Source organism: Salarias fasciatus, chromosome 13 (genome assembly GCF_902148845.1).
Source record: "Salarias fasciatus chromosome 13, fSalaFa1.1, whole genome shotgun sequence".
NCBI classification, from domain to species: domain Eukaryota; kingdom Metazoa; phylum Chordata; class Actinopteri; order Blenniiformes; family Blenniidae; genus Salarias; species Salarias fasciatus.
In genome coordinates this window covers 24,038,548-24,054,008 of record NC_043757.1, presented here as the reverse complement: position 1 = coordinate 24,054,008, position 15,461 = coordinate 24,038,548, and the positions used below count along the sequence as shown (strand labels likewise).

The 15,461-nt window shown below is 47.2% G+C and overlaps 2 protein-coding genes across 2 annotated transcripts; one reads left to right on the top strand and one right to left on the bottom strand.

The window, feature by feature from the left end:
- Positions 1-845: 845 nt before the first annotated feature.
- csgalnact2 (chondroitin sulfate N-acetylgalactosaminyltransferase 2) lies at positions 846-7,076 on the top strand. Its single transcript, XM_030106012.1, has 8 exons — positions 846-972; positions 3,387-4,231; positions 4,315-4,531; positions 4,650-4,751; positions 4,842-5,020; positions 5,106-5,200; positions 5,297-5,378; positions 6,611-7,076. The coding sequence occupies exons 2-8, from the start codon at positions 3,586-3,588 to the stop codon at positions 6,901-6,903; spliced, it is 1,614 nt and encodes a 537-aa protein (XP_029961872.1). The 5' UTR covers positions 846-972; positions 3,387-3,585; the 3' UTR covers positions 6,904-7,076.
- A 905-nt stretch (positions 7,077-7,981) lies between these two features.
- sec23ip (SEC23 interacting protein) lies at positions 7,982-15,086 on the bottom strand. Its single transcript, XM_030106010.1, has 18 exons — positions 14,902-15,086; positions 13,133-13,644; positions 12,838-13,042; positions 12,559-12,752; positions 12,325-12,414; positions 12,118-12,238; positions 11,949-12,038; positions 11,726-11,867; positions 10,770-10,978; positions 10,575-10,672; positions 10,319-10,495; positions 10,130-10,225; positions 9,885-10,049; positions 9,644-9,799; positions 9,408-9,510; positions 8,904-9,089; positions 8,645-8,807; positions 7,982-8,452 (listed from the first exon to the last, which is right to left on the bottom strand). Exons 1-18 carry the CDS (start codon positions 15,032-15,034, stop codon positions 8,371-8,373), a joined length of 2,922 nt encoding a protein of 973 aa, XP_029961870.1. The 5' UTR covers positions 15,035-15,086; the 3' UTR covers positions 7,982-8,370.
- Positions 15,087-15,461: the final 375 nt, after the last annotated feature.

Below are 15,461 nucleotides of genomic sequence, written 5' to 3'. Positions count from 1 at the left end.
CACAAACGGCATTCATTTCAAGCAATGTTGGCCTGTTGCAAGCCCCTTTTAAAAAAAGAAAGTTATTTCAATGTCAATGACTGGTTTCTCAACTGTATGTGTATTGTTCATTCAGACAGTGACCTTGGCTGCCCGGACACATCAAGACAAAAATCAGCTCACTACCCCCTGACACATGTTGCCAGTATTGTTAATTAAAGGATTTGTGACCTAACAATACTTATTTTCAGCAGACTGGACTATTGTAATGGTGTGTTTACACGTCTCGAGAGTCCTCACCAACACAATGAGGGTGGAGCACACCACACCTGAGCTCAGTCTTTGTACTGGCTGCCTGTGATTGATGTCACAGTCTCTCTTTTTTTCTATAAACTTCCTGCTGACACTGTCACTTCTTTCAAATCAGGACTTAAACATTATCATTTGCTCAGCCTTTAATTAAACAATATATTTTACTCATTATATTGCCTTTATCTTAATAAAGCTTTTATTGCACTTACTTTTCTTTGTATGTCTTTCTTAATTGCTCTGTTTTAATGTTTTTCTTTAATTTCTTTGCAAGTAGCACTGTGAAATGCCTAGTGTCTGAATGTTGATGAAATACATTTGCCTTGCCAGCTATAAACAAACAAATACATAAAAAAGTGTCACCAAGATAAAGGCAACAAACTATGAAAGTCCCACAAAGTGTTTCGGAATAAGATCAATGCCAGAGTTATAAAAACATTAAACCAGTAAAATAATAGTTTAGATTGAATAAAACGTCTTTATTATGAACCGGGGGCTCAGCGTGCCTGATGACGACACTCCTCAGCTCTGCTCTGATTGGTCAGTTGGAACCGGAAGTAGAATCCAGCCTACTCTTTTCTCTTTGCGCCGTGGCATTTCAGGGCAGAAGCCGCCTGAGCCGCGCCTCCAATACCTAGAGCAGCCGCTCTGAACCGGGACAGGGATGAGCGGAGGTCGGATAAGGTGAGTAACATTCCCTCCTTTCCTTCGAGCGACCGGCGAGCTGCCTGGCGGGCGTAGAAAAGCAGCAAGCGGAGTGTAGCAGGCAGCGTCGCTAAGCTAGCCGCGTAACGACGCTCAGATCCGCTGTTCAGATTTCACAATCAGGGTTCACAAGAGCTCCCCAAACAACACTGGCAAGCTTCAGACTCTTTAATCACAGGCTGACATGGGCTGTCAACAGAAAGGAAACGAGGAAACTGCAGATGAGCGTGAATTAGCCACCAAGCGGCCACTTATCGTCTGAAAACTAAATAGGAATAATTTACTGTTCGCAGGGAGTCATCTTTCAGATGATACCGAGTCTGATTCATAGACACCAAAAGGAGAGTGTTTATCTGAAATCTGTCAGCACAGTCAGTCATTAGTCAGGAATACAAGATTTTATGGTTTTTTTTGGTTTGCTGCCAGTCACTTGACTCCCAACAGCAATATAAACTATTTCCTCTGTCGCTGAATGTAGTTTCATAGATGTAATTAAAACATTCCCTTCATTTTATTCTGTTGTGTCCTGTAGCAATTCAGAGAGCATATCTCATACCCATCATCATTCTCATACCCAAACCACACTGCGGGAAGAGCGCATCTCATAGATCCTACACCAGATTTGGTTCTGCAGAGAGCATCCTCCTCTGAGTCTGGTTCTGCAGAGAGCGTCCTCCTCTGAGTCTGGTTCTGCAGAAGGCATCCTCCTCTGAGTCTGGTTCTGCAGAAGGCATCCTCCTCTGAGTCTGGTTCTGCAGAGAGCGTCCTCCTCTGAGTCTGGTTCTGCAGAAGGCATCCTCCTCTGAGTCTGGTTCTGCAGAGAGCGTCCTCCTCTGAGTCTGGTTCTGCAGAGAGCGTCCTCCTCTGAGTCTGGTTCTGCAGAGAGCATCCTCCTCTGAGTCTGGTTCTGCAGAGAGCATCCTCCTCTGAGTCTGGTTCCACGATTTTCTTCTGTTTTTTTTTCCTTTCCGCTGCCTCTTATGCTTAATTGTGAGGGTTTCTCTGTAAAAGTGACTGTGACATATTTGACAGACACCGTAGAAATAAAACTGAATGCAACCAAATTAAGTAAAGGCTCTGCGAAGCATTATTTTTAACTTGACGGGTGAATTATGCACAGCAAACTGTGTAACAAGCACTTTCTGAAGTACTTTTTTTTTTAAAAAAAGAAAACAACCTTTCCAAACCACTTGTTCCTCTTTTTTTGACCAGTTTCAAAGCTGTTTGACAGCAGTAAAGACATTTTGTGTACGTAGTCATCACAGAAAGCCATGTTTAACACAAGCCAGTTTTGACAGGTTCATAGAGTTTAGTTGACTTTATGAGTGCACAGAAATACACTGTTAAGAGGATCGATCCATTTGTTTGACTAACTACTATAGCTGTTGTGCAATCTTGTAGCTGGTGTTTCAAGTTCTGGCTCTTTGGATTAAAGAGTCCTGCTGGTTTTCATTTCAGCTGCTTGAGACGGATTTATGATTGTGAGGACAGGTTGTGTTGGGATGGAATAAAACGTGACCTTTAAGAATCGCTTGTGCAGGATTGGTCGAAGGGACAGACACTACTAAAACTCTGTAGGTGCAGTTTCCCTCTGTGGAGTAGCAGTGAAGTATTAACCAGAAGTCTTTTTGTAAATGTGTGGGATTTCCGTAGCCTGTTGGTGAGCCTCCAAACTGGTCGTTTGGCTTGCTGAGATAATGTTTTATTTGGCACGCAGTAAATGAAATGCTTTGGGACGCTGCGCTTGTTTCAGTCCCAAACAATTCCTTTAATTAAAGTTCAACAAAGGAGGATACCTTTCCATCGCTTGTTTTCTTTGTTGTTTGAAAGCAGGAAAGTCCTGTGGTGCTCTTTACACGCATAACTGCATCATATAGTTCTCAGGTTGAATACACGTCGTATTGTTACTGAGGTTATGATGAATGTTCTCTTTAATATACACCTAGATTTTATTCAGATGGGACAAATTATCTGGTTTGAATCCAAACTACAAAATACTGATTCAGTAGCGATATACATTGTGGTTGCACGTCAGCGTTTTAGTGTGAAGAGAAGAGGAAGGGGCCGAGCAGCGTCCGCTGCAGCTTGATCAGCGTCGCCCACCAGCTTTTCTCCTCTCTGCTGTTGTTTGGCTGAGAGCTAGCCGCTGTGCTAGCTCCTCCAATTCCTCCAGGCTCTGTCTGTCAACAGCGATCTGAACACATTCAACAATGAATTCATATAACTGCTGTTTTGATAGGTGAATTAGCAGTGTTGTCATTTCACACTCAAGGCTGTGGAATGAAGTGTCATCATCCGATGAGTTTCTTTTCCTCCACAGTATTTTACTGAGTATAAATCGTTCAATGAGGGGAAAATGTTAACTTTTTTTTTTGTCTTATTGTGGATTTCAGATAATCATCACATGGATTTAGAAACAACCAATGTGTGAAAACACTGAGACATTGGATAGAAAGATCAAGATCTTTGCTGCAAAATGACTCAAATGGCCTTCCTGGTCTTAAGGATGACGTGCTGAAGCCTGGGTGAGTGATGTGAGCCGAGCGGGGAGGGGAATGCTGACTTGCCAGCTCTAGCTTTTATGAGAGCGCCATGCCCAGGCGGGGGTTGCTGCTCCACGGCCGGCTCCGCTGGCTCTTCCTGGCCCTCCTCCTGCTGCTGGTCTTCATGCTGTTCCTGTACCTGCTGGAGTGCAGTCCGCCGGCGGACGTCGGCCTGACGCTGTCGGGCCCGGTGGGGGAGTCCTACGGAAAGGAGTACTACCTCACCCTGCTGCAGGAGCAGGAGGAGCGCCACCTCAACCGGGCCACCAGCCTCAAGCGCCAGATTGCGCAGCTCAAGCAGGAGCTCCAGGAAATGGGCGAGAAGCTGAAGTTCCTGCAGGACAAAAAGGAGCTGGTGGGTTTGCAGGGACTGGTGGAGAACAAAGACCAGGAGCCGGGGGATCTGCTGGAGTACCTGCACTCCCAGATCGACAAGGCCGAGGTCAACACGGGGGCGCGACTGCCCAGCGAGTACGCCCTGGTGCCGTTCGAGAGTTTCACCTCCTCCAAGGTGTACCAGCTGGAGATGGGGCTGACGCGGCACCCCGAGGAGAAGCCCGTCCGCAAGGACCGGCGGGACGAGCTGGTGGAGGTCCTGGAGGCCGCGCTGGACATCATCAACAACCCGGACGAGGAGGACGGCGTGGAGGACGACATGCAGAGAACCACCTACCTAGACAATCACTTCGTTGAGGGTAAGACACACCATTCCAGACCGGGCCGGTAACGGTCTTCAAGCGGTGTTTCCACAGCCCGGCGTCGTTTTGCTCTCTGGCAGGACTGTACAGGACGGAGCGGGACAAAGGGACTCTGTACGAGCTTTTCTTCGCCAAGGAGGAGTCCAGCAGCTTCCGCCACGTCACGCTCTTCAGGCCTTTCGGTCCGCTAATGAAAGTCAGGAGCACATCTGTAGACACTTCAGACGTGATCATCAACATCATCGTGCCGCTGTCGGGCAGGGTGGAAACTTTCACCCAGTTCTTACAAAACTTCAGGTGAGAATGAGTCAGGAAGCCATTAAGAGCTGATTGACATGACCCAGCATGCTCCTCTCAGCGTTTTTATTACTAGCTTTAATTACTCCCACGGTGCATTCTTCTTTTATTTTTTTAGGGAGGTGTGCATCCAGCAGGACAAACGGATTCATCTCACGGTGGTTTATTTCGGAGCGAAAGGCCTGGAGGAGGTGACTTCATCTTTAGGAAAAATGGCGAGGTTTGTCCTTTGACCTGATTTGATCGAGCGGTCTGCCCGTTTCCAAAACCTCCTCTACGACCTGGATTAAATGAGCTTGTTCCTTCACAGGGAGGAGAATTTCTCCAATTACACTCTGATCCCAGTGAACGAGGAGTTCTCCCGGGGTCGGGGTCTAGATATTGGCGCTCACGCTTGGAAGAAGGGCGACGTGCTGATGTTTTTTTGTGACGTGGACATCCACTTCACACTGGACTTCCTCAACACATGTCGTCTACAGGCCTCTCCAAGTAAGATCTTTTTTTCTTTTCTAAAATATCAATTTTTTTTTGTTTTGAGCTAAAGTTCTGTGAATGTCCCGCTTCTGTTTCGCAGACAAGAAAGTCTTCTATCCAGTGGTGTTCAGTCTGTACAATCCCGCCATCGTCCATGGAAATTTCGAGTCGCCTCCACCTATTGAACTCCAGCTGGTGAGTTGTGTTCATGATTTTCAGCTGTGGTTTAAATGGATAACAGTTGGTTTCGTTCTCCAGCTCGAGGTTTAACGTTTACGTCTGCTTTCACAGATTCACAAAAAGGACGCTGGGTTCTGGAGAGACTTTGGGTTTGGGATGACCTGTCAGTATCGCTCCGATTTCCTCAATATTGGTGAGATCTCTCCCTTTCATAATAAACAACAAAACCATTTTAAAGAAGGAAGTTATGATTCTGTGACAAATATCAGTCAAAACAGAATCCAAGCTGTGTAGGCTTTGCACTGTCGGGTGAAAAAACAAGCAGGAGTTGGAACATTTCATAATCAAGAAGCCACTGGTGTACATGTCGATGCTGGAATTTCTAGAGACGTGCCTGACGAGGTTTCACCGCTGATGAGAACCAGATCAATGTGGCTAGATGCCAGAGTTTGGAGAAAGACTCTGCCCATGATCAGTAAAATAAGAACTCATATGTGAAAGACGCTGGAGGACTCGGGTTTGTAAAGCTTCTTACGGGACAGGATCATCAGTCTGCACGTGTTGACAGCGGCACAATGAACTCCGACATCTAGAGAAACAAATCATTCGTCTGTTGAATTGTCACTGATGCAACTGAACTGGGAGATCCTTTCTTCCAGAAGACAATGGCCCCGAACACAAAGGAGTTAATCCATCACGAGGTTTTTGATTGGCTTTGTCAATCTCTTTAAGCCCCATCGGACATTTTATCTGCTGAAGAGAAGAGAGAAGGGAGTTAACTCTGCAACACAAACAGCTGCAGTGAATTCCTGAAGAAGCATCAAAACAAAAGTGCAGAGGTTTTGTGATGTGAGCATGTCACAGGCTTTACGCAGTTAATCCAAAGATTTTCCACCCTAACTTTGAATTTCATTCATATTATCCAGTTTTAGCTTCCTCTGTTTCAGACCTTTTGCTCACAAGGAAAATGAGTAGCTTCAAACAGAAAGTGGTGAATTCTGATATTCTGAACCGTATCAGATCCAGATGGAAATACCTTGGAATGAAAGCAGAGTTCTTTTCTCTTTTGTTCTAGTGTAATATTGGTCTTCTGATGTTGAATCCAAATGCTTTCTGTCTGCAGCAGAAGGTTCCTGTGTCTGTTGTTGCCCACATGTCCGCCACAGCCTGCAGTGTTTCACACTCCGTGGCTCTCGGGCCTGCAGGCGGCGGTTAACTCAAAGCAATAAATAGAATTGCACCTCATCAGGGAAAACTGAAAGGACGAGCTGATCTGATAAACTTAGTGGGGATTTTAGACGCAGTGGTTTTGGAACTCTACTCTCTATTTTTAATTTAAGTGATTTGGAGTACATTTTTTGAGTCCTTTAACCAACCGGCCGGTATCTGGAGGCGGCGTCTCACTGCTGGATTCCTCTTTGACAGGTGGCTTTGACCTTGAAGTCAAAGGGTGGGGCGTGGAAGACGTCCACCTGTACCGGAAGTACCTCCGGAGCGCCCTGATTGTGATCCGGACGCCGGTGTCGGGCCTGTTCCACCTGTGGCACAAGAAGCGGTGCGCCGACGAGCTGACGCCGGAGCAGTACCGCATGTGCATCCAGTCCAAGGCCATGAACGAGGCGTCCCACTCCCACCTGGGCATGCTGGTGTTCCGCGAGGAGATCGAGGCCCACCTCCAGAAACAGGCCTTCAAGTCCAAGAACAAGTCGGCAGACTGAGCAGGTACCGGACGCTACCACTGTGAGGCGCTGCAGAGACATGTTTACACGGACCCCTCTGCATTTGGCCACACAGCTGCAGACAAATGAATGTATGAAAAAAAAAAAAAAAAACGATCAATGTGAAACTTCACAGCCCGGCATGAATCTTACCGCGGAGCTACAGCCGCCAGTCGACCAACGAGCAATATTCAAGTCGGCGAAGGAGACTTTAGACGTGTACAGAAGCCGACGGCGCGATGTTTGGAGAGCATGTCGGGCATGACTTCTAAAACGTAAAGCTGTCCAAAAGCCGCCGTCCACGCCTCGCCCAGAACCAGTCCCATGACTTCTGGATCCCTTAAAGGTCAAATGTCATTAAAGACACGTCTGAGAGGCTTCAAAACACAACTACATTGAAAACATTACTAGTAAAAAGTTGCACCTTTTTCACAAGTTTGCATTGATTTCTAACTTTGGATTTTAATTCTAACGGTTTCTAATCTTTCAATCATGACAGTACATTAAAGCAACAGCCGTGTTTTCCCCACACTATTTATATATTTCAGAGGCTGGCAGCACAGTGATAAAAAAAGGGACCTTATTGTTTATTTTGTGATGTATTTTATGTTGTGATGACGGGAGTTTACCAGAGAAGCATGTAGTTGAGCGAGGAGCATGCAGCGGCGCTAATATCAGGTCTGTGAGGACCAGCATTATTCTCTTTAGAAATAAAATAAAGTGTCGTTCGTACGCAGAGAGCACTACGATTCCTGATACTGGACTGAGAGTGAATGTTACAGTCGCCTTTGTAAATATCGTTCTTTCGTTTCATACGTGGGAGTCGAACACGGTCATCATATGTGCCTAAAGTAACATGAAATGTTTTAGAAGCTGCTGGTTTCTTCACTTTATCGCCCCTCTCATAATGAGAGGCTGTTCCGGCTGTCAGGACGCTCGCGGTTCGTCCCGTGCTCTTCATTCTTTTTAATCCATGGTTTTGTAGATAGCCTTAACGTCTCCGAAGCGCTGCGTCTTCCTCTCAGCGGTTCACAGAACGACTGACGGCAGGATGAGCGAGGTGTAATGATTTATTTTCAAAGTTTGGCCATGAAATAAAACTTCCCGAAGGCTGCATCCACCGCCCCTGTGTCATTACTTCTGTTACACTTGCATCCGATTATACATAAGTGGGTTGGGTTTTTTTTTTTGTGTGTGTGTCTTTTTTTAATTAAATTTGAACAGTTCTATAATTTATGCTATAAAAATGTACGACCAAACTTGTCAAGTGTCTGTAAATGCACTAGCTCATTTGTATGATTCTTAATTTAAGACAAATGGTTTAATACAACTGTATTATTCATCTGCATACAGTCAACTACATTAATAGAAAATAAAAGAAGAAGAAAAAAAATAGACTCAAAATCCAGGAGAGGTGACAGGAAATAAACCTGATGAGAAGGTTTCACAGAGTTTGTCTTCATTTTGTTAATGTGTGATTTGTTCTGGATGGATTCCCATGATCTTGTAGATCTCCTTGAGGAAGAGCAGAGCCGTGTCTTCAGATTCCCTGAAACACAAAATGGGTTTCGATGAGGCTGAATCCAACGGCTTCATTCTTAAAAGTTAATATTTTAAATGAGTCAAGCTTTAAATTCAAGCCAGACTTTAGGACCGCAGCTGTTCAACATCTGTTCAATGTTAATCTCTATGATCTGGTCAGGTTTGAACACACGGGCGTTGTTTTGAAGCCGTTTCGTACCAGTAGCAGAGGTGACTCTGGAGCGCAAACAAGTACTCGTTGAAGCTCTCGATGGGCTTCTCCTGCAGGACGTAGTCGATGCGATTCCCTCCGTTCAACATCCCGATCTTCACCTGAGGCTCCTCCTCCCTCTGCGGCTCGGGGCTGTCGGGGTACTTGTGCTCTGTAACGGACCGGATCAAGGCTCGTCAAGCGCCGCACGGCGCCGAAAGCACAGGAGCGGGGGGGGGGGGGGGGGGGGGGGGGGGGGGGGACTCACCCTCTGCCACCTGCTGCTTCTCCTCCTCCTCGATCTGGTCGGCCACGATGGCCAGCTGGGCCTGGAGCTGGGCGGTGGAGGTGTGGGCCCGGGCGAACTCGTTCAGCGTCTGCCAGGCGCTCCTCAGGGAGCTGATGAAGCCGTGCTTCAGGTCCGAGCCCATCCGGGACAGGCTCTCCTTCAGCTCTGAGAGACGACGACACGTCAAGTTAAACCTTTTACTCACAAACAGCTTCTGACACTCCAACACAAGTATCACCAGATTGAGGAAAAACCAGCGACTTTAGGCATATTTTTATGCTTAAACTGAAACAACCACTCTGTTGTGGGAGTGACGTGGCAACAGAAAAATCACTGTTTTGTTGCCCGACCGCAGCAACAACATGATCTACTTATTTTAGGCTCCTCTGCAGACGTGTAATGTCAGTCCTTAGCGTGTCTCATGACCTGTCCAGTGTGTTCGCTGTCTGTGAGGGGACGCCTGCTGCGTTGTGAGACTCGTACCCAGATGAAGCCTCTTTCTGCCTTTGTGATGTGGAACCAAAACAGGCTTCAGGTCCACGTCTGGCAAAATCATGGGTTCGATCCTGTATGCGACTGGATCCAACTGAAAGAAAATCAGCTTGCTTCACTTCACACCCTCGGAAAACTCATGTGTAATTCTTTTCCAAGATTTTTTTGACATTGTGAGCAACTGATAGTGATTCTTTCTGGCCATAAATACAGCGAGAGCTGCCTACCGGGTGGTAGATATTGAAGAATCCCTTGCAGGTGGGCAGCTGGTACGTCTCCTCGATCTTCTCGAGGCCTCGGACGGTCAGAAACATGCCGATGGGAGATCCCAGCGCGAAGAAATTGACGGGCTCGAAGTCCAGAGAGTGATAGACCACCGACACCTTCGGGACGAGGAGAGACACGTCAGCGGACGTCGGACGGGATTCACTGAAAGTTTCTGTCGTCGCGGCCGCTGGATTTCCTCACCTGTCCAGTTCCGACTTCGAAGCAGTTGTAGTCGACGTGGACGGAGGAGACGGTTTTGCCCACCGGGAGCTTCTTCACCGAGGAGTCGGGGTGAACGTCAGCAGAAGGTGGCGGCGCCTCCGCCGGACCGACCTCCTTCAGCTCCTCTTTCTTCTCCTGAGCCGCCTGACGCGGGACAAACAAGCCGTCAGGTGAACGGGATGTGGTGAGAAACTCTTCATGCTCTCAAGGGACGAGCTCAGCACCTGCTTGGCCACTCTGTCTTTCACAAACTTGGCGATCTTCTTCCTGGGACCCAGCGGGATTCCCATCTCCTTCAGGTCATCAACCGTGCACATGAGCTGAAAGGAGATCGTGATAGTTTTATAGAAAACAATCAAGTTGCCTCACGAACTCCGTGTGTTTTATCTGTTGTCGGTGACTTTCATTCTTACAAAAGATTCGATGTCGATCTTTTCCTCGTCGAAGGTGCTCTCGTAATCAGAGAGGCCCAAGTGTTGCAGGACGGCAGACAAGTCCTGGACGTCGTCCCCGTCCTCTTTGGGCTGCTCCTCCACAGCCGGAGGTGTGGCGGCGGCGGCAGGATTCGTTTGTGTGGCAGGAGCCGCCGCCTGGAATAAGAACGGATTTACATTAGCGCGACGCAGAATCATTCTGAGGACACAGTTTTCAAACTGGCCGATGTCTGACCTGAGGGGCGTCTCCGTTAGAAACCGGTACGGCTGGCGTGGCCGGCGCAGGAGAGACGTTCTTCTGATTTGAAAGCAGATCAAAGAGGATGAGGGAACCTGCAGATACACAATTACAAAAAAAAAAAAAGAAGAAAAAACTTAAAATAATGATGTTTTAAAGCTAAAGCTGCGGAGTTGGAGTGCTTCATGTTACCCAAGCTGTGTCCGGCCACCGATATTCCTCCTCTGTAGTCTGGGTTCCTCGTCATAAAGAGTGCGTGAAGGCGGTTAATCTCTAATGCAACGGCGTCCATAATGGTCTGGCAGTAAGTGGGACTGTTGTAGAAAAGCACGTCTAACAGCGTCTCGTTGGTAAAATGCCGCAAACGTCCAGTGCTGGGCAAGGTGATCTTCTTTATCCGCCTACAGACACAAACAAGCATTATGTACAGAGTGGAGCGCTTGAGAGGGAAGCTCCTGTGGAATCGAATAAAACTGTTTATGCACTTGGAAGAAGGAGACGGGTGTTTTGAGTGAAACCACAGATCCTGTCCTGCTGCTCTAAATCAAAGCCAGTTAAAAACAAATGGGTGTAAAACGATGTTTATCCGTGTCTGAATCACACTTCTTCTCAGCCACACGGCCCGGCTTTGTCAATTGTTTCTATTTTGAAGCATAGCACATCGGATCTTCTTTCACACTGTTGTTAAATTTTACTTCTTCTGTGTCATTTGTTAACAAAACAGTTTTCTGTCGCCACGGTTTCAAATTCAAGGTGGCTAAAATAAATCCAACAACTTTTAACAGGGTGGATTCTGAATCTTTCCTCATCAGTCTCATACTGTGGACTAATACGTTTTCATTTGGAATCGTTTTAGAAATCCTGCACATGACCTCCTGCCTCACTAGACAGAAAGAATTTCAGTCGATGCTTCAAAAAAGTAGTCAAACCTAACGTGTGTGCTTCTTTGTCTTGTGAAACATGAAGAAAATGAGCAGGAGTGCAGTTCTTCCCCTATTTTCTATTCACTTCAACTAACTATTAACAACTACATAATTGGCTACCAGTTTAGCAGCTGCTCCAGTTGTAGCTCCTTATTGGATAATGTCTCGGTTGTATTGTGCTCAGGATGACATAATTGGTAGAAATAGCCCCCACCCCCGCCTCACCTGTCCACGCCTGTGGCGTCTCCGTGCAGAGCCGTGTGCCACTGGACAGGCAGGAACTCCACCCGGCTGATCTTATGCTCGTCCACAGACTTTTTATAGTGACTGTGCAGCAGCTTCAGCGACACGTTACGGAAGTCGTCCACTGAAACGGAGAACACGCTGGATTCGTTTACTCCACGCACAACCATCCCGTCGCCCGGACGTCCGCAGCAGAGACACTCACCACACTCGATCATGCTCCTGAACCGGAGATCACACACCGGACCGATGCCATGAACCATGAAGACCAGATGATCCACCGTAGCGAGCTCACCTGCAGAGAATCAAACATAATGGAAACGTCAGTGCCGTCAGCATGCATCCTGGTATCCAAAGCCGAGCTGAGCTGATACCATCAGGCACTTCGTCGTGATCGTCATCAATCCCTCGCTTCACCACCCTGGGTCTGGTCTGCCCGTCTTGAGTCGTGCCCCACTCGTCAGGCATGGAGGAGGGCTGAAACTGCACTATGACCTGCAGGAGTCCACAGATCAACAGCTGCTCCCTGCTAATCGCACAGCAGGAGGCCGCCAAAAAACACTTATGAGACAAACGTTTACCTTGGGATTGTGCATGACGATAGTTTCCCCTGAAGGAAACTCCAGCCGGCGGTGCCACTGATTTGTAGACACAGCTTTCTTATATTCTGCCTGAAGTGAAGAACAGTTCAGGGACATGTCGTCATTCAAACACCAGTTTCACTGATTCAATACAGACACTAAACGCTGCAGGGTGGAACACAGTGTTCCTGGAATTCAACAGTGCCTCAAGGAGTTTGGACCATAAAGACAAACCTCCAGCTTCTCGCTGAACTCCTCAGAGTAGGGGACAAAGCGACTGTCTGTGTCTCCTTTGTAGAACCAGCTGCAGCGCCGCACCTCCGTAGGCTCCTCCTCCCAGTATACAGCGGTCCGCATTCGGTCGTAAAGCTGCACGTCGTAACGGCCTCCATCCGTACGTACGATCACATTTTCTGGGTCTGGTTGAACTGAAGGGACCCAAAAATCATTGACACACTCAGGTCACGATGTGGAATATCAACACGTCCACATGTGGACGGGTAACTCTCGCACCTGAGTTGTAAGTCTCTTCGAGCTGAAGGGAGTCGATGATGCTGAAAGGAAGCCAGACGCTCTTTGACTCCACCTGTTTGCAGAAGAACCAGTGGGGCTGAACTGCTTCATACAGGTTGGTGTAATGCATCATGGGACCAGCAGGAACGATGGCGCCAGCAGTGGTGGCGGGAGGTGGAGGCCCTTGCATGTGTGTAGGAGGCGGCTGAGACAGAAAATCACGTTAGTGTTGATAATTGTAGTTATTTTCTCCAATAACTCAAACAAGAAATGACAATAACAGCCTTCCAGGCACCTTTGTGAATGTGGGTCCTGCCATGGAGAAGGTCGGCGGCGGAGCGCCGAGGGAGTACGGGTTCTGCTGGGGCGTGTTTGGCGGCGGCAGGACCTCCGGAGCTGGAATATAGGGGTTCGCCCTGCTGCTGGAGGGGGTGTGCCGGTACGGGTTGTGACTCTGTGACTGCATCTGAGGGGGCGGCGGCGTCATCATGGCTGGCGGGGGAGTGTGACGCCCCATGGGGCTCTGGAACGGCGAGACCCCAAACGCTGGGGGAGCCGGGTTCATCTGAGAGCCCGGCGGAGCGGGCGGTGGAGCAGCCATGCTGACACTGCTGGGAACAGACACGGGTCCTGTAGTCGTCGGAGCCGCAGACAGCGCCGGGGGAGGGCACGGCGACTGGCCTATGGCGGCAAACGGGTCGCTGCTGGTCACGGGGCTGGAAAAGTAGCTGAACGTGGAGGCCGGTGGTCCATTCCCAGAGGTCTGACCGAGGAAGCTGTCTTCTTCACCAACATCAGTGGAATCCTCTGAAGGACGGCAAAATGAGAGTGAGGCATTAACATTTCTACTGGGTGGCGCTCAACGCCGAAACACTAGGGACAGCAGAGTGGTTCAGTCTGTTAGGTAAAAGGAGTCACCTCCTCCATCTCAGTAAGCAACTGCAAAACTAATTGTGTGGTTCGAGAAGCTCACTTCATAGTCAGTTCAGACTGAAGCACCTGGGGAGAGTAAAATGTGTCTGTGATATTTTCCATGGATCAATTTGTACTGAAATGTTTACATCTGACCTCACTGAAACTGTACCTACATTGTAATTCAGCGGTCAGTAAAGATCTCAAATGCCACACAAATAAGACAACTAGAGAGAAGACAGACTGGAAAGGAGCAAAAAGAACCAGGCCAGCTTGTTTAGGTCTACTATTTTTATATATAGTAAGGAAATGTGATTCCAAAAAATTGCTATAAGCACTCAGGAAACACAAGTCACTTCTTTATGTGACAGAATAGGTCCTGTGAATGTCATGGATATCTTCTGGCCTTCTGAGTTAATGTGTCATGAAATGTGGCTTGATCTGCTTCAAGATCACATGCATGGATATATAAAGTTATCAGTGAATGTGGGGGAAAAGTTATTACAAAACAAAATAAGATTTCCTGTCATTTAACTCTGTTTTTGTTTGGTCATTGTGACAACTTGCAGATGAAGTGCTGAATGCAGTTTAATGTTAATTTATTCACACTGTTGCAGTTGATATTTTCAAATCGGACACTAGACTGAGTTTTGTGATGGTCACTATTCTACAATGATATTAAAAATCAATATTCATGAGTTCACAGCGGGATAAAGCATATTAATAAAGTAGCTCCACTGAAGTTGTTTATTTTGATCTGGCAGTTCAGTGGTCAGCTGTAATAAATGGATAATATCACAATGATACCCCCTAAACGTAATATTTTATGACAGGGTATAGTTAATTGTAATTGTATTCATTTTTTTAATTGAAAAATACAAAAGTTAAAATGATGGATGAAGGCTGCAGCTAATGTCAAGACTTTATCCAAAGTGTTATGACGATGCGCCACTCGATAAACCACCAGACAGAGAAATATTAGACCAAAACCCGACATGTTTCATTAGTCTAATCGTTTGGCAACAAAAGTTGCAGTTTGGGGTTTTTCACTAGAAAACAGCTGACTGCAGCACCGGAACTACACTAGCTTAGCCTGCTGCTAACGACCCCGGCTAATGTTTGACCAGTTCCCTGCTCCGGGTTCCGTCTCACCTCCTGACAGCACCGCCGGACCGCCGGCCTGGCTCACTGGCATGAAGGGCAGGTTGAAGTTAAACTCCGGAGCGCCGCTGAACAGTAAGTTTGAACCGGTGTTGGAAGCATTATTATTTTTTCTATCTGCCATTTTCCCGTAGAATTACACGTAGCCACTACAGGAGCAGGCAGACGGTGCACGCTCACTCTTCCGAACCGCCGTCACCGATTTCACCGATATCTAAATCATCCGGGCAAGCTTAGGACGCAGCAGAACAACGTGACATGTTGTATATAGATCTGCTGAAATCACGCAGGTCAGTTCGCCGTGGAAAAAAACGAGCAAACGTTCTCTCTGCTGCCATCTAGAGCCTGGGATGACTACATGAACGCTGTTAAGTTTATTCTATTTCATTATGTACAAGTAAATATGATAAATAAATGAATGAATAAAAATATGCATATGTTATCTTCTTAATATAAAAAACGTCAAACAAAATTGTTTCAACAAAAAGCACTGGAGCGTAGTGAGTATGAGTGACAGCTCCGCACTCCGGTTGGTCCCTGTACGTAAAACG